Below are 27,567 nucleotides of genomic sequence, written 5' to 3'. Positions count from 1 at the left end.
TAACTCCGCTATGTCACTCATTAGTTCAGTGTAAAGACCGGTCAATACATGTAAATGTATATGTAATATTTTGTTCTGTCACTTGTAGTTTGGTGTAGTTTTGCCGATATACAGCCTCGATAAAGTTTCTTTCACTTAGTCACTTCAAGTTCAATAACGATATGGTGTTCATGTCATGTTTGCAAAAGGAATAACGATAAAATGGAATTCAACCGAATAACAATTTATTAATGTTATATCAAATAACCGTTTAAATTTAACACAGATTGTATGTAAAACGTAACAGAACCATTACCTTATATTGGACATATAAAATAGTGTTTGATAGTCCAACTTACGTTTTACCGACAACCACGCCATTTCCATGTGTATAAGCACAGGAAGTTGGTACTGCGCATGTGCGTATAAAATGTTACTGTAACCGAGTTGTCGTTTTATCCCATTTAATAGACTGCACTGACCGTTACAGTCGTACTCTGAATACCTCGGCAGTAATTACGCTATTGTTTCAGCAGTATACAGATTTAATAGGCACCGGTGACTGTTTCATTTCTACACCTGTAAAAACATCAGCTGATTAGATCTACCGGTGTGTCAGAGATTAGTTCCGCTTCAGCGAGCGGGTAGATGAGTTGTTGACTATCGTGTGTACTATTATCGGCGACCGCCTTAGGAAATTACCTGATGTAAGTAAAACAGTATCGTTTATCACCGACAGTTGTTGTTATAAGATTCCACCGACAATTTCTTTCATGAATTTATGAAACACTTATAATCGCGTATTATAATCGGTAGAATTGTAGTGCCGATACAAACGGAATTTCGATGTTGAAAAAATGTCTGCGTTTACCACCGATCGTTGGGACACAAAAATGATACTTCGAGTTATTCAATCATTTTAAGTAGGATTTTTATTGTTGGGACCAAATTTTCACTTCGTATTATGCGAGTTTTTCGAGTTTTCCGAATTCGAGTTTTCCGAGTTTTTTTTACTATGATAAAGAGAGAATTTGGCAGGGACTGACGAAGTACTTCGAGTTAAGCGGGGTATTCGAGTTTTCCGAGTTCGAGTTAACGAAGTTCCACTGTATTTATAGAATTAAAGAAATTTCCTGCAAATTTCTGTTTACAAATATATGGAAACTTGTTTGTATCAGAAAAGTGTCTGTGTGTATTTATAGAAATACAGAAACTTTCTGTGTATAAGGAAAATTTCTTTGTATATGGTAAGAAACATTTCTGTGTATAAGGAACTTTCTGTGTGTATTTACATATTTTGAGAAACTTTGTAAGGAAAATTTCTGTGTATATTTATAGAAAGTTAGACATTTTCTGTATATAAGGAAACTGTCTGCATGTATCTATATAATCATAGAAACTTTCTGTGTGTACATATGTAACTAGAGAAATTTTCTGTTTATATATATGCAATCACAATTTTCAATTATACTATTATATTACAAGTAGTAAATTAACCTAAAATTGTGAATCATCATATTGAGAATTGTCCATGTCTATATACAAATGTATATGTTTCCTGATGTACCATTTCTACCGACTCGGACACTTGTCTGTAACTGGGTCTTACCATTTTGGACGGCTGGTTGACTTGACCATGGGTGACATACCATCTCTGTACAGTGACTTTGTTTTGCTAAAGTTGACAATGTTAAAGATGACTCGCTGGAAATGATGACAGAACATATTTGGTTAATGTAAATTTCAACAATTAAAAAGGCCATATGACTGACTGAGGATGCAACAATTACTCTTGGACATTGCTCCCTAGTGGTGTCAGGGTAAAGAGTTGGTGTAAAAGATCATGCTATTTACATGCATTCATCCTAAAAATAACATCAAAACTGTCAAAATACTAAAAATAAACCAGTACAACCCAATTTTGGTTGGCAATTTTAATATCAGAGTTTCTGCATCATTCAAATATTTTTCAAAAAGCTGTTTTAATCATACTGCCCATGATTAAGTCTTGTGATAGAGGGAGATTTTGTTTATAGCAAGATGCGTTGACCAAATAATGCATTTAAGGGCTTTTCCGCAAAATATCTACCCAAAGGGAGGGCTCATTGTTTATCAAACTGTTGATCATATACATGTAAATATAAGACACATTTTCTTCTTGATCCACCATTCAAAAATCTTCTTAATTTTCGGAGTCCTCTCGCGAGATATTGAGTTAATATTTTCCTGGAATAAGCCGTAGATATTTCATCTGCAAATTACAATTATCTGTAAGCAACATCCATACTAAACTAATCTTAACTCTCAGCCAGTAATCATTTAATCCCATTTGAAAAATAATAATGTAACAATAAAGTATTTATAATAAAATTTTTGTTTAACTTGATTTTCATTTGTCTCGTACCAGTTCTTTACATTAAAAACACATTTAAGTTGAGCAGTATTTTCATGGTTGACAAGTATGATTTATTTTGGAAAGTAAAATACTTGCTAACTTATAGCAATTTCCACTGAAGATATCACACATGCTTAAATTTTCAAACTAAAATAAAGTACAGTTAGAGACCTCCTTTTAAAAACTTAAAGAAACTTTTAAAATTAACATGATCTTTCTTGTAAATCAATTGGATTTTTCTAAATCATGAGTAATTAAGTACCTGATCATTCTTGTAAATCAATTGGATTTTTCTAAATTATGAGCAATAAAGAATTTTGCTGACAATTTATGTCTAGCTAATGTCAAAAATTGAGAGTCCCTCTCCCACACCGGGAAGGATGGTAAGTTTCATTTGTTTAGGTTTTGCATTGTTTAACAACCTATCAACATAAATGTTATTAAAGGATAAGGATAACCTTCCCTATATGTGCAAGATGTATGAGTGTAGTGTGTGCGTGTGTTTTGGGAGGCTGCAGTATACATACATTGTATTTATGTTTGTCTCCTTGTGACAGCAGGAACTGATGTTGGCCTTTTATATAGTATACCGCCAAAGACAACCAGCAGCACACCTCACCCAGTCACATTATATACTAATTGTAATAACACTATCATGATGTCACAAATAATCTATGACATCACAATAATGATACGATACCACACAACTGTCTCCACAGAAAAAAAATCCCAACTCAATTTTTTTTTTTTTTCGTGCAGTTTTACATAGAATTTAATTTGAAAGTGTTCACTTATATTCTCATAGATATGAGTTTTGTGATAAACAGAACCTTACACTTGACTATGTCATATGGAATTTAGTAAACTTGTTAAATAATTTTGTTAACCTTGTTTAATAAATTCCTTTTGACAAAGCCACCTATGTAAGATCAATATACCTTTACTTACCTGATCTGACTTGACATTTTCTACTGTAAAATTGAACCATACTCTGAATCTTGGATTACAAGTATCTGGTCGTATGAACAAATCATATTCATATTCTGTGATGTAGTCAACTCTTCCAAGGTTTCCTGGAAAGAATTATAAAACTAAATGAGCAAATTTTTGTGGAAATATTTAAACTGTAGTAATATCATTTTGTTCTATAAATTTATTACCATACAACATAATTAGCCATATTTACACAAGGATTCTAGTTCAAAATTTTAATCACACACGTCTAAGAATTTTACATTCTAATGTAAGGAGGCAAAACTATCTCTATGCTGTGATTTCACGGGAATGTATATCATGATTGTCTTGTCTGTTTCATTATACATGTACATGAAAATTTTGGTTGAAAAATAAAAAATAATATTCTTGACATTTTCATTATCATATTTTTTTCCAAATAACTTAACCCTAAACAATAACAATAGAAATCTTAAGTAATACTAAAAATAACTTTGGTTCAGTTTATTTCTGTTTTCTTGTGTGTACACTGTACAGGGTTAAACATCTTCACAAGATTGAGTGAAACAAACAGGGTCAAATGGGGGATGGTTGTCAAGGATAGAAGAAAAGAAAACGGAAAGAGTAGTCAGGAAAGAAATTATAAGATGAAGATACAAGTATTACAGTAGGGACCTCAGATCAAAATTTGTCTCCTAACTTTCCACTAAGCAGACAAAGAATTCCTGATTCTGCATGGCCCCACTTTTTAATTGAGCAATATGTAGCGGGATACAGCAGGCGTTATTCTTGGGCTCTCCAATGTCTACTGCACCAAAAACAACTGAAAAAACCCTCTAATTGATAGTATAGAAGCACCCTGTATACATTATAGGCCTGTGTAAATATTGATGCATTGCAAAACAAAAACTAAATGTCCCAAAATCACTACTTCTCCAAATTCACCTCATAACATTTTTATATTAAAAAACACTCTTTCTGAAAAATGTGAAGACAAATTAACACGTCTGTTACATCATGGAATTCATTCCAATTTGGACGGCTTCCCAGCATCCCCTAATTCCAGTCGCTGGACCATAAATTCTAGATAATGTTCTGTAAATGAAGGCTGTGTTGAAATATCCACTGTGTGATATATCTATATCCAAAGTTTGTTTAAGTTGGATGCTTTTTGAGCAATGTTTATTAACACAAGTCTTTAAAGTGCAATGTTGACGACGACCATGATGGCAATGTTGCTGCCACAAAAGTAACACCAATGTCTCACCTTTGCAACTTTGTGTCGGGCCAGTTAAAAACACCCCCTGATCTGGCAGGGAGTCCAAAAATTTGTCACCCCTAACGACTTACATCAAGATGAAGCAGAAATATTCTTTCCATGCTCCTGCACAATTTCTGATTTTTTCTAATGTTATTTTTTGTTTGGAAAACACGCCTCAAATCATCAGTCATCAAGATGACATAATTTCAAATATAGAAAGTTAATTAAGTACACACGGTATTGGTTGACCTGACAGAGCTGTAAAATGGGAAAACTAGTGACCTTGTTTTGTTATCATACACTGACATACAGTACAGTATGACAAACACAGATGTAACATGCCGTATAATTCAAAAGAAAATTGAAATGAACTTTCATTTAACATTGTTGGCAAGTTCAATAATAAACAAATATATATACAAGCTCTGTAGAGCTTTTATAAGATGGCAGCAATTTTTAAGGGAACAATGGATGTTTTGGTTATTAGAGAAAATCCTCCAGTGCAAACCAACATGCCATCAGTGGGGAATATCTCACCAAACAAACAGAAAAACTATGAGAATTTTGAAAAAATGAATTTGATAGCGACAGGTTTATAAACAATGCATATAAATATGTATTTAAAATGATTAAAATCTTTGTTTTTACCACATTCAAAGCATGCATCAAATATAAGGTGTCCCTTCTTTGGCCGACCACTGTAACCAGGTGGAACAACTGCGAACTTGTTGACATTTCCAACTACTGGTTCTTCTGTGCTGTCCGACTCGCTCCCTGTAAGAGAAAACAATCACCGCATTATTTGGATTTTCTTTTTAATTCAGTATTAGTAATATTATCAGAACTTATTCGGATGCTTTTCAACATTCGAAAATTTGCAGTCTACGATGTAACATTGGTAAGTTAGAGTAATTTCAAATTAAGTGTACATTCTTAATATATCTGGGATAAATAATAACACATGTAGGTAACATTGATATGTGGCGGAAATAATACATATATTTGTACAATCATAACATGACATTTCGGTTCTAAGCAACTGTAAACAAACCAGAGTCTACTTTCTTGTCGGCCATGTTTGATATCCCACAATTCCTCAAATAACAAACCGTGACGTCACGACAGAGCTGAATACCTGTCAGCTTCACACACGAAGAGATCATTAAGCTATTTTCTGTTATGTTTAATCACAGAGATCTTGTAGCATCCAAAATTAAATACCATATCAATAGATATATTATTTTATTCATTTACATGGACCTTGCGTTATATTTATTTCATTATCATTTGACAATCCTTCCCGCCACATGTTCCATACATTATATGTAAATTATTCATACGCGACAAGAAATAATTCCATCTTTGCATTATGTTTTGAGGTAATACGTATGCGCATTGATTTCATAGGCTTAACATTTGCATACGCTTATGTTTTTTAGCATTCTTAAGACGAGACATGCGCTTTAATTCAGTCTTTATGATAATTAGGTCATGACGTCGTTTTTAATTAAGTTTGATATATTCTTGCGTTTATTTTCGTTCTGCCACTGATGGTCGAGGATTAGGTTTGTGTTGTAGCGTCAGATATTTTCTGTTTATGATTTTATTGGGTTCTTGTGGATTTTTTAATCAATTGGAACAATAGATCTGCTAATATCATAAGAAATCTTAACTGGGATTTTTATCGTGGATCAGAGTAGACAGTTTATGAAGGGATATCGCCATCACCTGATTCAGAAGCTGGGATAGTACCGGTTCCGTTTAGTACTTGTTTAATGTTTCAAGAAAAAACGGTATTGTGTTGGGGCATACCATTTACGGGTTAAAAAGGTGAGTGGATAAAGCTGTACATTTGATGTAAACTAGTTTGAATTACATTACAGCCTTTGACACTAACTTTCCAGGTCTTGGAGACCAACGGTCTCCTGATACTTAAATTCTTGGTGCCCTCCACAGAATCTTGGAGCCCACATTTTCAACAAAAAAAAAATTATAAAAAGAAACTTATTTCATTTGTTCAAATATTTTATTATATTATTTCCATGAGGAGTTTAAAAGACTTCCGTTGAAGTTCAATAAGGTCCTGGTTATTGGCCAGTTTATCCTCCTCCTGTAGTAAACGACCCGGTTTCTCCATGTTTACGACACAGTGTACAGTACATGTGTACATCGTCGTAGCGCAACCAATTAAACTGTGTTTGCAAGGAGTTCTGGAACTTTCTTTTCTTTCTCGTATTGATGCTGTTGAACCCGTCGTTCCTTCAATGTCTTGGCTTTTTTCGGAGGAGGCGACAGCCCCAACCACCGATGCATCTCTGTATGTACGTGTGTTGTTTACCCTAGGTCAATGCAAGTGAAGGTCACTTTCGCTTCGCGCCGACTTACCTTGGTCATATAGACGCTTGAAATAGTACTAGTTTATTGTCTAAAATTACAAGCGTTCCAAATACTCTGGCGACCGGAAAGACGGGAGTACACAAGTGCAGTTTTACATGCGTGCAACACATGGGTATAAACGACTGACGGATATTGAAATTAAATCGACAACTTTTTGGGTACATTTTACTAAAAATTCCTACATTTTAAGAACACCTCAATGTAAAAATCTCAGTGCCCGACGGTCTCCAGGTAAGCGCAGTTTTTGGAGACCTCCAAATATTTTGGTGGACTCGGGCACCAGGTCTACCGTTAGTGTCGAAGGCTGCATTATATGAACGTTAATGTGTTTAAATACCAGTTTCGAAGAAGCAGACTAGATCTTCCTAGATGATAGCCTATCATCTTCTCGTTCCTAATCGGCTCTCCAGTCGGGCTCGCAACGAAAACAATAATTTTAGTATAAGGCTGGACTATATAAAATAGATATTTAAATATAGCCTAATATCTTTTCGCTTTGCAGATTTTTTTGTCCTTTCATAATGCTTCGGCAGTAGGGCCTATAGGTCCGCTGATTTTCCTAGCAGCCGACGTTTTATGAATGAACTCTCAGTCGGTCACTCGATCCCACATGCCACGCGCTACGGCTTACTGGCACGTGGCAAATAATGACCATGTGCTTTGCTTATTCAACCATATCAAAGGATGACTTAGGTCTACTCTGCACATAGATAACATCACATTTCAAATCATACTAGATTTGATTCTTATCCCGATCAACTATTCCAACGATTTGTTTCATATTCATACTGTACTATATTTTACGAAGTATTTAGATTCTATGCCATCCCGTTTTAAATGTCCAATAAAAAGGTAAATATCTTTTATAATATCGAAAAATGCTCTAAACGCTTCAACATGGCTTAGTAGTAGCCAAGGCCTACAGAGTACAGTAAACTATCGTTTTGTACATATATGTAAATGAGTTTTACAAAATGTGTAGTACATCTAGTATGTAACCAAAGTATCGATGCGTTGCCGAGGGGACCTTCTTTTGTGTTAAAATTCAGAAACCTGCCATCTGTCGTTCATGAATTCGCCAAGATTTGAATGAACCCTGTAGGTCCTACGATGTTCTATTGTTATTCTGATAGGTGATTGTCCTGTCCCGTTTCGAGTCTTTTATAAACTGTGTAAACTGAAGGGGTGATTTCATGGCGTAATGGCTGTATACGATCCCATCTGACAATTGATGTAAATTTATTTGAAAATTGTGTCGGGTCGGTACATATTTCAGTGAATAGATGACCCAAGATAATCAAATATTTACAGCTTCTGTTCTCGTGTATGGGTAGTCCCTGGCTCGTGCCGCTAGAGCAGGGCACTCGCTGATTGGTTGAAGGGAACATCTGGAGGTGGTGTCCTGCCGCAGAATATTTATCGAGGTCATGTGCTACTTGTCACATATGCGTTGCTGAGATCGGGACAGACAGTCTGTTGAATCAGCCAGTGTAGTAGATCACATTCTTTTGTTTAGTTTTTCGTTAGGTTTTCCTTTTTTTTCAGTTTTTGACAGATCTAAAACAAATGCAGGTATGTTTTTAACAAATTTGATTGTTTATTTTCAGGATTTTTTGTCATTTTTACACTATGATTCAATAGTAACTGGAGTCTTGTACATGAGTAATCACAATGTGTGTTCTTTTTGTTATAGATTTTCCTGAAAACGGCATAAACCAGATATCAAAAATTGACGACCAACAAAGAAAAAGCATCATGATCTCCTTCAACAATATGATGGCTCTGCAACAGCAGCAGAAACTTGTTAGTATTTTTTTTTTTTAATTTTTGTATCTGTTATTGTATTTTTTGTATCTGTTAGTCTTTGTTGATGACCAGAGGATAACAAAGGGACATTTTGACAGTTGTCATGAGATGCATGATTAGAAGAGAATCTATTAAGGTTTCTAAATAACATTAAACCATTTGAATTTGGTATAATATCGTGAATCCATCATTCAGGATTTAACACTATGAATAGTTTTCATTGCGACACATTCATCCAGAATCCCTGTTAATGTGGTGATATTTAAAGTATATTATCTTATTAAATAATATATTGACAAATAAGTTGATTATTTAAAGGAATATGAAATCTTGGAAATGTTCTAGTTCTTCATTATCTTTATATGTATTTCTGACTTTGTATTTGTGGTTTTAAGTGAATGAGATTTTATTGTATGCTGTTAAGTGGGAAAATGGTTTGTTCTAAAAAAAAAAAACTTACAAGGAGTGTGGTAGAGTTCCTCTCCTCGGTATCTGTGAACAAGTTTTTGAAATTTCTTGGATTATTTTATAAGTAGCAGTGTACTTTAAAAATAGAATCAGACTGTGTTAAATTCATATATACAAGAATGTTGCTGTCTTTTGGAAATTTTGCCAGGATTTCAATTCTTATCACAAGGATCTTCAGGGAAAATAAATTTATCCTCCAACAGCCTACTTGTGTCTCATCAAAAGTTGGATACCAGCAATTGTTTCATATCTATATATCATCATCATGAAAAAAATATTTCTTAAGAAAGTCAAATTTTAAGACTTTCAATTAAATTTCAATTTGGAAAATAATGTATTGAGTGGAATTCATTGTGTGACATAATGGGAGTGGATCAAAATGTATGTTTGATCAGCACAGGCCTACTTGCCAACAGATGTTCAAGCCTACTTTCAACATGTTGTGGAATGATCTCATCTTTCTGTATTTGCTATTGAAGCTTTACAAGGTAGAGCAGAAACTGAAAATGTGGTGATAAAGACCCAACAGACTGTAGTATGCCAAGTAGCATTACCAACATGTACTTGGGGAGTAGGAATTCATATCGGTGCCCCAGCCTAATAGCTTATTACCCATGTTTTGCAAGTCACTAATCTTGATCATAGAAGTTCCTGGTGTGAATTTTATCTTTATCCAGGGAAGGGAATACAGGAATTTGAAGGAATGGACATAAAAAGGGGAAATAAAATTCTATATGAAAAATATCAAAAGATACTATTTCTGTAGATACGATAGCATATTATGGGATTCCTACTAGTTTTTCCACTGGCGCCACCTATAATCGGTACATTAGTAGTTGTACATGTATGTATGTATGAACAATAATTAATTGGAGAACAATAGATGCAAATTGTGCGTGTGGTGGAAACGAAATTGACAAGGTTTTGTTGTTACTTTGGCAGATTACGCAGGCCTGTGAGATGAGTATGGACAACAATGCAGCTAACATTCAGATTCATCAAAATGGAGGAACTATTTCCCCATCATCCACAGGTTCCCAGATGGACGACAACATTAGCAAGACAAACCTTATAGTCAACTATTTGCCTCAGACAATGACTCAGGAAGAAATCAGGGCGTTGTTTTCCAGTATTGGAGAAGTTGAAAGTTGCAAGTTGATCCGAGACAAACCCACAGGTTGGTTATTTTCTATTATTATTTAAATACAAATGATATTTATAATCATCAAGTGAAGGAAACGTTTTCAATCAAATCTCATAGATTTTCCATACTGTATGCCAATCATCAAAGTTGTATTTTTGAGGAAGGTTCACACTTTTTTACCATATCTAAGACACTCGTCCTCATATGACTCTGGCTGTTGTGAAGACATTAAATCCCTAAAACAATAGTCTTAGATAAATCATTTCTAAAGCTGCACAATCGCAATAAAATAAGTTGGCAAGTACGGTCCATCTTCTCCATAGAAATAAGTAAATTTGTGTCTGTATGGTTTGTGTTCCGTGTCATATAGTTATGAACTAAGAATTTAGTAACAAGAGTTTTTATCCATGACCTGAGCTATGAAAAATACAATATTTTTTCCTGTATACTATTGAAAAGCAATTAAATGTCAATAAGGACAAAAATGAATAATTTAAAGCAAAAGGGTATTGAACTTAGTCCCAGACTCGCATCAATGATTACATGTAATGATCTGTTACTTAATATTAATAAGATATTTCACTATAAATACTGAACTCTCTGTGGCTACACATACATAATGATATTGTACTTTTAAGTCTGTCTCATTGATGAAATTAGTACCCATGTTTTAATTTAAAGTACAGTACACTATATATATATATAAACACACAACATTAGAATAGTCCAAATAGTGTCATTGGTACAAGAACGGTCTAATTGTGTATTGGCTATAATCACACATGTTTACCAGCTTATGACAGAAAATGAGGAAGACAAGGTCCTAGAATGCCTGTAATGCTGTGCTTCATGTAGAATTATCACTGGTGTAGGCACCCTGCATTACCCCAGGCCACATGGAGTGCTGTTGTTATGGCAAGAATTCTGTACTAATTGCAACAGATGTGTAGACATCTTACATGGGTCATTCAGCATTCTCTGCTGTATATGCCACTGTAGGTCTGGTAGTTTGCCTGTTATGTGTTTTAATTGTGTACCCACAGCAAAACAGGCTACAACCATAACAACATAAATATATATAACATCTGACAGAGTCGACACTCGTCAAATAATGCCCTGATATTACACACTAAACACATGTAATTACAAATTGTAGCTAAGTGCTTCTTGATGACTATCAAAATATATATTAATAGTTCTATTAGTCATATTTCAGGATTTTTCTTTGATGATGCCTGCATAATTACAACTCTTGATAATTAGATTTTATTGATATATGTATAGATATTTCCTCTTGAACTTTATAAAACATTGTGATTTGAATAACATTCACATAGAAAGAAGTTCTGTGATCAAAACAAATTCAATATGACAAGTAATTGCAATCAGTAACACAAGTGCTTTCAGGCCTTCCTGCTGACCATCTTCAGGCATTTGATTTATATATATAATTGTATTTGTTGAAATTAGTATTGACCTCAATCTATAGGATTAAAATCTGAAAAAAGTGATGTATAATTATTTAATAATAATTGAATTATTAGGCAGATTTGAAACTAAAAATCCCAGAGTGTTGATATTTTTTGATGATTTATTGCCAAAAATATACTGTTTCAATGTGTAATTTTCATAAAATAAAAAAATAAAAAATGAAGAATTCCAAATTTTGTCAAGGATTACATATATATATTTCCCAATTTATGCAGGTTGCTAGCTGGAAACTGGAAAGTAAAGAACATTATTTATATTAATACACAGTGAAAATGTCTATTTTAAACATATGATATAATTTGTTGTCTCGGAACACAGCCTTTGTTAATACTGATTGACCAGGTAGTTGGTGGGTTAGTGTGATGTACAGACAATAATGAGTATTGATCATAAAAAGGCTATGCTTTACAGAGCATTGATGCATTAACTTCTAAACAAGAGTTGCTAAGGTGACTGCAAACACTAGGACTGGCAGGAGAAATCTATTATTGGGAAACATTCATAGAAGAATATTTAATATTGATGAGTAGAGTACAGAGCAGAGTTAATTCTGGTTGAGCATAAAGCATGATATTGATTTGGTGACATGATTCTATAGTTGTACATATGGAACTATTTCCAGTAAATTGCTTAATCATGTATTTAACTTTTTTTGGGATACAGTATTTGTTTACTTTCTAGCTGTCTACTCATGTGTACACTGTACTGTTCATGTGTGGTTTAAATCTTTTTATCTTACTGAGGGAAGTCGTAAATATAGAAGACCTAAGATTCATTTGCTATTTTCACAATATTTTCTCGACATAAAGCGGAGTATACACTATATACAGTCAGAGTTATTTCTACCTGAAATTTAAAACAGCCTGTCTGCTTATATTGGAGAAATTACAGAACTGGATTCCTTTAAAATTTGGAATTTGTTTGTGTTTTTTTCTACATTTGGGTATAAGACACATTTTAGCTAGGGGAAACTGCCTGTTTTTAGCTGTACATGTAAATTAGGGCAAAACAAAAAACAAAAACAAAAAACCCTAGTCAAGACTCAAGTTGAGCAAAGCACCACTACTGACCAAAACTCCATGGCATCACATACAACTTCATTTCACTATCAGCAGTTCTGACTGACAAAATAATCTGTTGAAACCAACTCATGATCAGTATAAATTATTGTTCAATATTTATGTTAAGTTCCACAAGTGGCATTTCATATTTACAGACTCTGACCGGGCAGTAACTTTTCAACTTCGACCATAATTAATTATACCATAAGATATGTGCAATGAATGAAATTCAGTTCCTGATAAAACATTTTCATGTGTGCAACAGGCATTAATCAGTATCCATTCAATAAATTTCATCAACTTTGACATGGTTGATTCCGATCACCAAGGTATAACAATAAAAAAAATTCACATTTCCACTAACCTACCATATAAATAAGTTGGGTAGGTTGGGAAATCATATGTTAATTTTTAAAATATTTTACTAAGTTATAGACAAAGAATCATGAATGGCACAAAAAAGTATAGGTCGGGGTTAGCATTTTTTAGGCCAAATAACATATACTTTTGAATTGGGTAATAATCTGTGAATTGGTGTGGATATTGTAATTGATTGTCAGTTGGAATGTTATAATTGATGTCCAGCTAAAGTGTTGATTATTTATTATGTAAATGGTCAATTCGCGCACACATACCGTCCCTGGAATATTGAAATGTTCTTATTTGCCACTAATATTATCATTGTATTACATAAACTTATAATAAAGTAACACTAGATATTAGTTTTATGCATTTCAAGTTGAAATATCATTACAAAATAAGTAAAACAAACACAGCAATTGGTACAAATATGATTGACTAATCTGAACAGATCATTTATATTTATAATCAATCTGATCAAGATGTTTTTGAAAAATAGTAATTGGTAATGTTTCAGTAAGTGCATGAATTCCACTTCAAATGTCATGATGAAGTTGACGAAATCATCAAACCAATCTCCTGACTAAAATGTGAATTGAGCTACAAGTATAATTGTATAATTCATATATTTTTCCAATTTTATAATATATTCCCAAATTTGATGAAACACTGATTGTATTAACTCTTTTTGTCTGGAGATCAGCAGTTTCTCTCGCAGTTTTGACCCATCATTCTTTAAACTTTGTAGAAGTAGACTTATATGTAGTTGTGTGTTCATAAAGGATGATTTTGGTTTTGAAAATTATTGCCCTTTGTTTCTTCAACATTTTAACATTAGAATTTTTCAATGTTCACACTGAACTCTTTTTCTCAATGACAATTTATAGGATTTGTAATCTCAAACCTGCAGTAAGACAAGTGATAATTATAAGTGCTAAGCCTCTACCATTTGTAGTAGTAGAGGTTTGAATTTGTTTAACCAGAAATGTAAACTAGTACTTGTCAATGAGGTGCATTTCTATACCAAAAACAGAAAGAAGCAGTAACGCAATATAATATGCTTCATAGTTACAGGGCTTTTTCTCACTGGTTTGGGAAGGGTCCTTTTTGTCTCATTTTGGGAAGAAGATTGGTGAATATGGAAAGTTTTTTTCAGGAGTAAACTGCAAATTTTGGGAATATGGCTTTAAAATGAAATAACTCAAATTGGGAATGAGGCCCATTAACGGCCCAGAAAGCCCTCAGAAAAAGCCCAGAGTTACATTATTGTACTTGTAGTATTTTGAATTATCCTTTTGATTTTTCACAGGGCAAAGTTTAGGATATGGCTTTGTGAACTACAAGAATATCCAAGATGCTGATAAGGCTATTAACACGCTCAATGGCTTGAGGCTACAGAACAAGACCATCAAGGTAAGATTAGTGTCCTACTAGCTTAGTCTTTGGGTAATGGTTCTTTTCATTTTTTACACATCTTTATTTAATTTCTGACATGCTAACCTTTGGAATGCAAGTCAGTACTGTATACAGGGATCTTCTTTTTCGCATAATCAACATCTGTTACTCATTTTGGCTTAAGAGGAAGGAGCTACTGTGAAAAACATTTTTGTTTGAATAGTTACTTTGTAATAAGCCGGTGTCGGTATTGAGCAATCCTTTGAAAACGTGTTGGATTTTTGTGTTATAACCTGATTTATTTATCAATACCACAACTTCTGTAATATGTTTAACTATGATACAGTCAAGAAGAGAACATGAATTTGAAAAAAAAAAAGAACAAAAAATATCATTCTTGTGTAAATAATTAAAAAAAAAAAAAATATTGTTCTTGAGTAAACAATACAAAGCCAGTACTTTATGGCATTACAGGTATCCTTTGTAAATCCTCTGTGAACATTCATGTTCATCTCGTATATAAAACGGTAATTATGTAATTTCCTGTACAGGAAATAACAGTTTTCTTTGTACTCTTATTGACTGGTATCCAACTTCTATGTATGTAGATACTGATTTCATATGTACAAGAAACGGTGCATTATAGTTTTGTTTCTCAGCCCCTGCATCTAATTCCCCTTTGATGATTGTCATTACAATGCCCAGACATAGCTCTGTGGAAACCTAACCTCCAAGTCCAATTCACTACAAACAGTAGATCTGAATGTTCACTTGTATTTGTGCTTTTTCTCCCTTCTAAAATGTTTGCTTCACATGACCCATATGCACATAATATTTTGTTTGTATAGAATTTCCCTATTTGTTTAACCATGTCTATGCTGTTAAAATCAAATAATCTAACAATTGGATGATGCATGTGAGCAAATAAAAGGGGATGAGATGACTCAAGTTTGTCCAGGGAGATGCTGTTATTGGATAAAATCTTGCGTCTTAACAAGGAATTTGTCATTACGGTTGGAATATTAATTTATGGATGGCATGTTGAGTTAAATGCATCTTGATGAGGCTACTGGGCTTTTTATGTGTCCAAGGCTTGGTTTAGGGACTAAACAGACCTCTCAGGCCAGATCTAGACTTGACGAGTGTCTCCATATCATTGCGGTGGTTAGAGGGTGTGCATCTTGGCATAAGCATATTTTTGTTCTTTCTAATAACAATTTGTTTGTTGTTGCTTTCATTTACCAGTTTCAGTTTCAGATTTTGTTTGACTTTATTTTTTTTTTTATAAAAAGGCCTTTCCACAGAAACAAGGGTTGGAAAAGCTGAGAACTTGTCCATTAGGTGGATAAAATTTTATGATTTTTGGTAGAAAAGTATAGGACATCAAAAAGTGGGGAGAGGTCATATCTCCATGTTATGTATCTTAATATCCATAGAATGTGGCTGTGAGAAAATTTGGGTAGACAAGTTTCTCTTGGGAAGGAGTAATTGTTACAAAGATGCTGTCTATGGAATTGCAGAACCAGACACTGCACTTGACATGGTCAAAACACTAAAATAAGATGTTATGTTGGGGGTCAAAATTAGTTAGGTTGTCATAGGAACAGAATTTATGCCCAAAGTACCTGTAATGGAAACCTAACTAGCTGGATACTTAAACCCTAATGTTAAACAGCTGTCCAGATTCAGTTTGAGGGATATATCTGAGGAGAAATATAGAATCAACTATCTGAAACCCTTCATTTATATTATTTGTTTCCATGCATTAATTTATCAATATTTGAGCATAAAATTATACAGTAAACCCATACATATTAATCAATAATGTGTTGTAGGTTATACACAACAAGCTGATAAACATGTTCATGTATATTATATCTGCACATTCACAGCCAGATCAAGAAAGGCACTCCAGGGACTCATTATCATACAATTATGAATATGAATGACAAGCTTTCACTGGAAAATCATTGAACAATGTATTGAATTAACATATTAACAGTAATAGCTATAACTGGAAATAAAAGGTCTCGTGTCATAATGACATTTGGGCAGGCTCTTCAATAATCCATTCAGCATTGAAATACCTGGTAGTCAGTTTGTAAATTACGCCTGTCTATAGTGAACAAAAGGAATTAAATTCCCAAAGAAGAGAGGAACGATAATTGATGACAATTTTGAAAACGCACTTCATTGGAAATTTCTTGAAAATAAGTTTGTAAATTCGTAAATGCACTTCTGTAATGTTACCGAACCAATAATTAATTGATCTTACATTTTACCTAGATATATTTGTTTACAAGTGATTACGGAGATTGAAATAAATCAACAACCGTGAAATGCTTTTTGTGTGATCTGTATTAAAAATATTGATACAAAGGCTAAGTCATTAACAAATGTACTTGAGATGTACATACATTTTCTACAAGAGGGGAATTCTGTGCTATATTTAGAAAAATTATTATAAATGATAATCCATCGATATCAAGTTTCCGATTACAAATTCCCATCACTATCTGCAGCAATAGGTACCCGATTTGAAGAGTATCTGGATGCTCGTTTTCAAATCCCTGACCCATGTTCTGGTTGTTCTCATTTTGTTGTAGTCCCTAAACTTATTACCATGACATTAACTGTAACACTCATCACGATTGGCTAGCAGCAAGATCCAGATAGATATAGTTATCCAATCACCAAAGTCTTCAGGGTATGCCTCTAATATCCAATGGACAAAGCATGTTACCAAAGTTGCCTCAATTGTTAAGCGAGACAAGAAAGTGGGCGGATAAATCTCTGGCCTGCATCTGTAATAAAATCACCGATTTAACGGGAGTAATGTACAAGTACAGGATATACAATGCCAATATCAGTATCCTAATTTAGCTATCAGATTGTCAACGTTATAACATTAACAAAACAAAAAAAATGCAAATACTACACATTCACAATTGGGAAAGCAATTCCTCAACTGTCAGCCAACTTCAGCTGCAAAAAAATTTGAACAAGGAAGCAAATACTACACATTCTCAGTCAGGTGTACAATTTCACTAGTGTGATGCCCCAGGAGTATGATTTGTCTTGCTAAATTTTTTAAACTCTGGAAATGTACTTTGCTTGATGCTGGCTTGATGCTGGCTTGAAGCTGTACTCAACACACGTCATCACTTCACAAACAAACCAAAATAAGCAAAACACAAAAGTTAAACCAAACTAAATACAGGTTGTAGAAGAACACCTAGTTACAATGTAAGAACAACCAGAAAGAACTGTTGGGGTTAAAATTTCACAATTAGACAGTGCAAGTACAGACATGGTTTTTAACTGTAATACTATGTTGTGTGTAGAATAGTGTTTGATAAAACTAAAATCTATACTTACACCAGTTTTAAAACAAAATATATCTGGAATGTCACATGATAATCTTATAGATCCTTGTCGTCTGAACTAATACTATTTTGAAAGACAATACTACCAACCTGCTACTATCCATGAAGTTGTGAAGTTAACGTACATCTTCACTGCGTTGTGAGAAAACTCCTCCAGACATTTATATAGTGAAAAAACTTAGTACGGGATGGGAGGAATGACTGTGTCTTGAATAACTCTGGTTATATTGCAGATGCATTTTGAACTTGGTCCAATAATGTATTGGAAGCAGTAGTTCCCACAGAGAACATCTATGTAACCTTCCCTTGGCTTTTAGTTTTTCTGTATGACTCTCACTCAGTTTTTGTGCCACAGTGTAAACAGTGCTCCCAGAACATCATCCCATAAGTCATCCATCCCTCTTTTTTATTTCACTTTCACTCCATCCAATTTCCTGACAAATATTACACAACTTCAATGTAACAGCGGACATTGGAGGATTTATAAAAAAAAAAATGATAAAGACATTTTAATCTTTTGTTTTACCTTTATTTGATTTGTGTTTTTCTTCATTTTGTTTTGTTAATTTATTTCTATTTCAAATTTATTTATTAATTTCAGGTTTCATTAGCTCGGCCCAGCAGTGAAAGTATTAAAGGGGCTAACTTGTACATAAGTGGTTTGCCAAAGTCTTTGACTCAATTGGACTTGGAGAAACTATTTTCAGACTGTGGACAAATCATTACTTCAAGAATTCTTTATGACCAAAATACAGGTATTAAGAACTTACTAGTGCTCATACAGATAGGTCTGAAGGGTAATGTTTCAGCGAGGGAATTAGATATGAATACCTAAATGTAATGAAGCAAACAAACTCTTGTGTTAGTTACATCACTAACCTGAAACTCTACATGTGTTTTTATGTAGGTGTCTCTGGCAAGGCCAAGTAGTGAAAGCATAAAGGGCGCAAACTTGTATATATGTGGGTTACCAAAGTCTATGACCCAACAGGATTTGGAGTTGTTCTTTTCACAGTGTGGAAGGATCATTACCTCTAGAATCCTGTATGATAACAACACAGGTTAGATCATATACAATGATACAAAGTGTTGTTCGTTTGCATGTCCATATAGCAAGTTCAAAAATTTCCTATGCAGGGCTGATTTTGTATTTTTCAGTTTAATTTGTAGAGTTTTTCAATCTTTGTTTAATTATATTAACCTTGGCATTTATACTTTGCTTCATTTCTAATTCTCTACCATGATAACAATTCTCGTTTATTTTCTCAGCTTACATTAAGAACAATGCATTTATTGATGCATGCCTTGCTTTCAAACAGGAAGAGCAATTTATGCATTTTACAGTGTTTTCCGATTCATGTATTACTACATTTGTATGATGAAGTTTTTTCTTACCTCAATTATTTGCATAAGTATAGAACAAAATGAACTTCATGCAAGTGCTGTTAAGGACATGAACATACAATTCCACAATTTATACCAAAACAAGACGCTCATTACGAATTGTTGAGGAAGCTTTGACAAAATTGACAGATATTTTGTATTTTCCAAAGTTTATTCAGGAAATTTTCAAATGTTTATTGTTGAATACGTTGATGAAAAAATAAAGGTGTTGGGATACAGTGAATTATTTTCTCCTGCTGGTCAAGGCATTACTACTGTTCGTGATGGCTCATCCTGGAATGTATGTGCACCATTCTGGACAGCAAATTGTGATTCAGAAGCTGCTTCTGTTTGAAATCTGCACAATGTTTGATGGCTGTTGTAGGTCTTTGATTACTTGCTGTACACAATTTCTATTAGACAGAATATACGTATATTAAATACATTAGTATATCAATTCATTGATACTCTTAGGTCTTATCATAGTGTTAAATAATTATACTTAATTTAGGTAAGAACAAATATTTGTTACGATTCACGCTAAACTATTTCAAATGAAATCTAATGCTAGATATGCTGTAGGACATTTTTGCATCATTAAAATTATTTTGTCAACCCGTTGAGGCAGATAACCTGAACAAATTCCTTTCTTCTTTGAGCAGGTCTTTCCAAAGGGGTAGGGTTCATTAGGTTTGATCAGCGAATAGAAGCAGAGAGAGCAATACAGAAACTGAACGGGTCAATACCAGATGGAGCAGCAGAGCCCATCACAGTTAAGTTTGCCAACTCTCCAAGTTCGAACAAAACGGCTGCTCTTGCCCCCATAACACTGGCACCATATCTACCCCAGACACGGAGACTACCAGTATTAGGACCTATCCACCACCCAGCCAGCAGAATCAGGTAAACCACTTTATGAAAAAAGTAAAATCATATTCAGCAATCTATACTGCACTTTATAGCTTGCTATCGGGTTGGCATTATCAAATTTTCATGGGATTGGGAAAGTTTCAAATCTTTTTATCATGTCATAGATTTGATCTGTAACATGTAGAAACTTTTTGTTTTTATCATTTTGATGATACATATGTTTAATCTGTTTGACAGGAAAAATACATTTTCTGTGTAGATCCATTGGAATGTATGTACATTATTTTGACATTTTAGCAAGTAAAGATTGAAGTATTCCATCACATCAAAATTTTTTTGGTGAAAAGCATTTAGCTTCAACTTGAGCTTGATTTCAGATTGCACAGACATTAGTGATGGATTCATGTAGTATTGATATTGTATTATTGTCCTTGACAGGTACTCTCCTCTGGACAGCCTGATCCCTTCAGCCGCTGCCACAACAGTTTCTACAGCAGCTGCTGGAAATGCTCTCAGTGGTGCAGGTTGGTGTATATTTGTGTACAACTTAGCACCAGAAACAGAGGACAGTACATTGTGGCAATTATTTGGGCCATTTGGAGCAGTACAGAATGTGAAGGTCATCCGTGACTTCCAAACACAAAAATGCAAGGGGTTCGGCTTCGTTACCATGACACAGTATGAAGAAGCTCTTATTGCCATTCAGAGTTTAAACGGGTTCGCACTGGGCAATCGCATCCTCCAAGTCTCCTTCAAAACCAACAGCAAAGGGAAGCCCTAAGGTTACTCAGGTGACGTTGAAACTAGGAACCATCTAGTCATTTCTTAAAAGTGCACTGCCATACTGTTGTTCAGTATAGGTAGACTGTTCAGATTATACAAAGATGCCAAATCCAATATTGTATGTCTTTGTTATGGTTTTCATTGGAAAACTTTTGAATCTCTGTTAACCAAAAATGGAAATTAAGTTTTCATTCTCTTTTGATTGAAATCCAAATGTCTTCAAATGAAGCAGAATGTATTTATTTAATTTTTTTTTTTTTATGTAATTAATCGGTTAAAATAATTTTATTTAGAGTGTATTTATCATAAATTATCGATCCTTTTCTTGTTTTATTGAATCAAGAATATTTGTATTTTATTGTCTGTTTTAACTTAATATTTGTGAAGTTTTGTCTCATTAATATTATTTATCATTGTCTTGTATTATGCTTATTTTAGAATTAGTTGGCCCTAGGCCTGTTCACATAAAACCAATGTTGATATATTTTGATGTACCTGTGAATGTACTATATGGTGTTTAGTTTCCATATTTATTTGATCCATTATATTTGGGTCATTTTTATTGTGTTCCTGTATTGATATTTGTTCTGTTGCCTTTTTCGTTTGCTCACTGGAGTGTTTCTGTAGTAGTCATGGTGTACAGCTGCTTGTCATTATTTTACTGTATTTGTAGTTCTTTTCAGTTTGGATTTCTCTCGTTTCTTATTTTTATGAGAAATTTCTCTACACTCTTGTCAGATAGACTTATCAAAATGAAATCGGCACTTTAGCCATGATCTTGTAAAAAAGGGGGGGATATAAGGCACTTTGGCCAGAAAGGTGGAGCTTAATGAACAATAACTCTCTTTTTTTGTCTTTTTGACAATAATGAACAAAACCAAATATTTTTAACATGTTGTCTTTACAAAACATTTGAATTTATTAGTATTTTTACATTTAGATATTGAACAACTATACCTCCTCAACCTTAGGCTCAAGATCCTTGTATGCACGAACTCTTAATTTTTTCAACATAGTTGAAATATTTTGTAATTTGTGCCCATTATAGATTCTTTTCCTTCTCATCAGCATGAGTGTACAGAGATTTTTTCAAGATTCAGGACCCTGAATCAATCATTCATAACTTTTGTTTGTCTTGATTCTGTTACTGGGAGTATTTATGATTTGATCGTTTGATTCTTGATTTCCGTTTCATTTTATTTTCACACCACAAGTAAATAACAGGTAGGTCCAGTTATTTCTTGTTTATGGATCACAATAATTAAACACCACATCATTTTACTGACTTAGAATTTTATTTGATGGAACATTTGCTTCATTTGATAGCAACCTTTTTGTAAGTTTGTTAACAACCATACTTGAATGATATCTGCTGAGAGCCAAAACATGGCTTCAACCAAAATCAGAAAACCATGCATTGATGCCAAATTGATCTTCCAATTATTTTGTAAAGCACTGAGCAGGGAGGGTTTTGTCATGGTCACAATAATATATGTACATACTGTTAGTCTTGGCGATAGTATACAGATAAAATACAGTGAAGGTTTTCATTAAGTCACATGTATTCTATCTGCATATATGTAACTTTATCAAGCCGGATGATCTCTTCATCCTTGAATCATGTGATATTATTGATTAAACATTGATACAGTTCGATACATTCCCACTACAATTATGACTGAAATTTCATAAACATTGAGAATTCCTTGACCAATAATCAACTGGCTCAACTACCCCTGGTGTATATATTAAAACCTGTTGGGGATTTTAGATAAAACTGTTTTAACACGTTTGTATAAGGGAACAATGCTTTTGATTATAGCAAGACATGCCGCATTTTGTGATGACACGAGTTTCAGATTTGTAAGGCTTTTTTATATCTTAAAAAGTTGACATTTAGATATATGTTTGGAGACTTTATAACTCTTTTATTGGGAGAGTACACATTTTGGCTGTTTGTTTGTATGTCCGAGATTCTTTATATAGTGGTGTAAGTTGATAGTATATCTTTTATAAAACTTTCAAGACAAAAATGCCATTGTGTATTACTGATGGACTTCCAAAACTTGTATTCAAGCAATTGAATGTTTACTGAAATATGCAAATTTATACATCAGCTCTCTTTCTTTAGTATACAGTCTTTGTCTAGAAATTGTGGTGTCCAAGAATCTTATTTATATTGCATTTTAATCCAGCAATATAAAGTTCTGTTGAGAATTGTTTTATACGTAAGTGTATGCTGCGACTGCAGCCAAGTTGTGGTAATCCTTGTGCCAAGCACAGTGTTGGATTGAAAACAGGAATGAGATACGTAATACTCCCATTTGTATATTTGTTGCAATAATGACTTGTTTTTTGACAACAAAAGTTATGTATGCTTGACGTTTAAAACATTGAATATTATATCCCACCTTCAAAGTAATCGTCTTATTTGGTGAACTTTTTTTCTCTCGATTTTTACATTTAAGTGTTTCACATTTCTTATCTTTGACATTGAATTGAGATTTCTTGTTCATGTGTTTCTTGTTTGAAAATAGATTCTTCTTTAATCAAGTTATTGAATTATGATTCATTCCATTTTTGGGGTCAGCCTTTTGGTAGTGTCACTGTTAAAATTGTTCATGTTATAGACTCGAGTTACCTGGTGTGGTCCCTTCTCCTCTGCCATCTGATGATCGAAATGCATTTTATCGGGAACAGAAGAAACATGACGATTTCTTTCTTCGTTTTATTTTAAATTTACCAGGGTAGATTTTTTTGATTTTTTTTTTTTCTCCCAGGAAGGACTGCTGAAGTTAATACATTTCAAACATTTTTATCATGCTTCCATTTCTTATTCAGTTTCTTCTCTTAATATTTTTGGTAAATACGCATGTTACAAATTTTTAATCATGAAAATTTTATTAGAATAATAGTGCTGACTTTGTTATAATATCTTCAGAGTATTTTTTCTTCAATCAAATTGTCAAAACGAATGAAATTTTCCACATTGAAATTACACAATATTTGATATCTTAGCAGATTTTGTAGAATTTGTGATATACAAAAATTACATGAAACTGATCTAAGAAAACAAGCAGTTGTATCTATCAAAGCCATGACCTGTGGGCAAGAGTGGTGTGAAACTTCCTTAACTAAATTTAGGTCTTCGACCTGGTGTATTGATAGGAAGGGGTAGAGGCTAGTGACTGGAGTAAAATCTCATTTGATCAATATTTGATGGCAGATTCTATGCTTTTATTCATTAAGAAATCATCTATTATAATATGTATAGGAATACCTCCAGTTGGTTTGTTAATTACTCCCCATTATCATTTTGATGGTACTAATAAAAACAGTGCATGCATTATCAATTTCCATAGCATTAAATGCTAAGAGCCATAATAAAATTCCCATTGGGTATTTATAGGAAGATGATTAATTTTCTATCTCATCAAATGAGAGGTTGAATTGATTTCCTGAGTTTTTAATTAGAATATTTTTTAAATATATCATTACTGTTTTTAAATCAGATTTAAAGTTTACTAATATTAATTTTACCTTTTTTCTTCTCCAAGCCATCAACTGTTGATATTAAGGTTGTTTTTGTTCTTACTAGGTATATGGAGTGAAAAATAGATGAAAATTCAGCATGTTGTTTAGTGGAAGGACATAGTTGGGTTTATAGCCAGGGCTTCAGGAGGAAGTGTTTATATCAAAGTTAAATCCAGGGTTTTCTACCGCCTGCAAGTTGGGCCCAAATTAAGTTATTAGCACATTGTTTCATGACTGCTGAAGCTTTCTCTCTCAACAAGTCCTCACACAAAATTTCATGGTGAAAAATTCAAACATTTCAAAGAGAAGCTGTTAAACCTGGGTAATTATATTAGAAGGGCATTTTGACCACATTTTTTTTTTTTTTTTTTTTAATTTTAGTTTGAATTTTAACTCCAATTTGGCTGACCCATTTATTGCAATATTTTAACTCATTAAATACTAGTTATGATTACATTGCTTACGAGTGTGCTTATTAAACATACTGCTTTTGTATTGGTTAGTCTCGTCTTTACGTTAATTATTATGAGAATCAAATCGTAGTAAACATTATACAATTCGCCATTGTGATCGCCCACAGCAGGCTGGCTGTCCATGTTCAATTGTAGTTTTGGTTGTAACAGCAGTAATGAGTATTTGTACTTTTTATTACATGTGAAAACTAATAAAATCTGTTGCATATTAGTGCATTGTTGTGGTAATGTTTTCTTCGACAAAATAAACTTTAATACCCATAATGCTTATTGATGTTAATAATTAGGCGTAATCTTTTCTTCTCAGAAGTGAATCAAAATGTGAGTTTAATATCCATAGTGCTTATTGATTTGAATTAGTTGGAAGTTGTTTTCTTCCCGGAAGTGGATGGACACACACTGAGATTAATATTAATGATGGTGCTAAATGTCATTAAGCAAATTGGCTTGCCCCATATATGAGAGATGGTGGTACAATGTACTAGAAACAGATGATGGAACACCTGTTGAGGTATTGTTATCAGGAGTTATTATAAATACTGGCAAGACAGAAAGGTCGACTCCGTACATCGTGTTGTCTCCATACAACAGCAGTCTACAGCAGCTTTCCTGGTGAGACTTCTGCCAAATGAATAACATAGCGGTATTTTGTCAATATCGCAGACGCTTACATAGAAAATGTGAATTTAGATGAAAATGATATGGCAAGGGTATGTGTATTGTGAAAATCCTTTCCACAGTACACATACCACTGCCATATATAAAAAAAAAAAATTAAATTCACATTCTATGCTAGCTCCCGTGGCCAATATAATTAAGTAGGCGGTACATACTGATCTTTCTATGTATACTCTGTTTAAAATGGTGTTGCAACCATTGTAGTTAAGTGAAGAAACCAAAAACAATAGATAGTTGTTGCTCGTCTACCGTCATTGATGTCCCCGACCAGACCGCCATAATTCTCCGAGGATTCTAACCCATATCCGGCAACACTGGTCACCAGGGTTAATCAATTCACAACTCTTCCATTTTTGGCTCCCAGCCACATTGAGATGACCGGCTCGTTACCCATGGCCAGCTGTCTTAGACGGATAATCTGACATGGCCGTTGCTTATACCTTGCGGTTAGTTTCCTTGTCCTCATGAATGTTATTCCAACGTCTGGATCACCCTGAAGTAGTTTGGTGAAAGGGATTGCTCTCTCTCTCTCTGAAAAGTGAGCAGCTCTGAATACAATCATTACGGTTGCGTGTGATTCGTAGTAGACCTCAACACCTGGTTTATAAATACCGAGTGCATAGGGCAAATTATCAAAAATGTATTTTCATAAATTACTATACGCATAGACATAATTGGTGAAGAAATTATAATAGGGAACTCTGTTATCGATTGTTGGCAAAGACCTGCTTCATTAGTGTCAGGAACCGAACCTCCACTTTAATAAATCAATGTCTTGCTTTTTATTTTGTATTTTAGACGTAAATACAATGCATCAAGATGGTGATTCTAAAAAAAGTGGGTTTCATTTGGTAGTGATTTGTATCTATCCATCATACCGATAGACGTATGGGCATTGTATGGACAGTGATGGAATGGTCTGCCACGCTCCTCCACAAATGGCGTGCTCTGGAGGAGAAACACCTCCAGCAGGAAACGTGTCCGGTATACAAACGTTCGTAGACGTCAATACCAACTGCCGCGGTGGTCGATCTTCTTTCTTCACACGATCCGAAATTGTCAATCATGACTTGATCTCATTAGAGATTAATTACAAGATGGTACTATCTGCTGAGGAAGTCTGTACATAACGCTCACGCGCTGTATAGCTCATCAACCCATAATATCGTCAATACTTGCTATATGCGATACGGTGCTATGTTTCTGCATGTAACATGTTTGCTCTGAATTGTATCGGCTCCTGCTCCACGTCAACAGTCACGATATCGATTATTTCCCCGAATAAATATACAATAGCGAGACGGGACATATTCTCAACAAAAATATGTTCATTTGCTATATATACATATAATGGAGATATTGACAAGGCAACAGATGGTGCCGGGAATTTCGCTATTGTCGTCCTTTGTGTGAGGACGTGTAGAACAAGTGACCACAACATACTGAATGTGTAGCTTCAGATTGTCTAGAACATCTTGCTAGACTGACAATGGCGGGTCGTGTAAATACGTACCACCCCACAGAAGGCCATGCTACTATGTCGCCAATCGATAAGTTGTACTCGCTTCTGTAGTAAACTTCAATTAGAAATTGATTTTTGGGGAACGACTGGACAGTTTGCTAAGAAGGTAGGGAAGGAAGTTCCCAGTTCTCTGTGTCTAAAACAGAGTGGTAGTGAGCCCCAGGCATTGATACCGTACCGTAAATATCTCTATCATAGACCAACCTTAAAACCCACAGCATTTCATT

The 27,567-nt window shown here is 34.0% G+C and overlaps 2 protein-coding genes across 4 annotated transcripts in view; one reads left to right on the top strand and one right to left on the bottom strand.

The window, feature by feature from the left end:
- LOC117325995 (cytosolic carboxypeptidase 6-like) overlaps positions 1-5,671 on the bottom strand; it is a 54,846-nt gene extending 49,175 nt beyond the window's left edge. The window contains exons 1-4 of the mRNA XM_033882546.1: positions 5,641-5,671; positions 5,238-5,363; positions 3,323-3,447; positions 1,589-1,683 (exon numbers count right to left, since the gene is read on the bottom strand). Coding sequence (XP_033738437.1) covers positions 1,589-1,683; positions 3,323-3,447; positions 5,238-5,363; positions 5,641-5,665 — 371 coding nt within the window. The 5' untranslated portion in view covers positions 5,666-5,671. The remainder of the gene's footprint in view (positions 1-1,588; positions 1,684-3,322; positions 3,448-5,237; positions 5,364-5,640) is intronic.
- A 444-nt stretch (positions 5,672-6,115) lies between these two features.
- On the top strand, positions 6,116-25,351 carry LOC117325994 (ELAV-like protein 3). 3 transcript variants are annotated; one of them, XM_033882543.1, is made up of 7 exons: positions 6,116-6,419; positions 8,680-8,789; positions 10,203-10,437; positions 14,626-14,729; positions 18,699-18,852; positions 20,140-20,383; positions 20,789-25,351. In XM_033882543.1, the coding sequence occupies exons 2-7, from the start codon at positions 8,742-8,744 to the stop codon at positions 21,129-21,131; spliced, it is 1,128 nt and encodes a 375-aa protein (XP_033738434.1). In that variant the 5' UTR covers positions 6,116-6,419; positions 8,680-8,741; the 3' UTR covers positions 21,132-25,351. The 3 variants fall into 3 exon arrangements, with proteins under 3 accessions (XP_033738434.1, XP_033738433.1, XP_033738436.1); XM_033882542.1 differs by lacking the exon at positions 6,116-6,419 and adding an exon at positions 8,420-8,558; XM_033882545.1 differs by lacking the exon at positions 6,116-6,419 and adding an exon at positions 8,421-8,558 and having other exon boundaries at positions 20,143-20,383.
- Positions 25,352-27,567: the final 2,216 nt, after the last annotated feature.

Source organism: Pecten maximus, chromosome 4, assembly GCF_902652985.1.
Source record: "Pecten maximus chromosome 4, xPecMax1.1, whole genome shotgun sequence".
NCBI lineage: Eukaryota > Metazoa > Mollusca > Bivalvia > Pectinida > Pectinidae > Pecten > Pecten maximus.
This window is presented reverse-complemented; position numbering and strand designations above follow the sequence as displayed.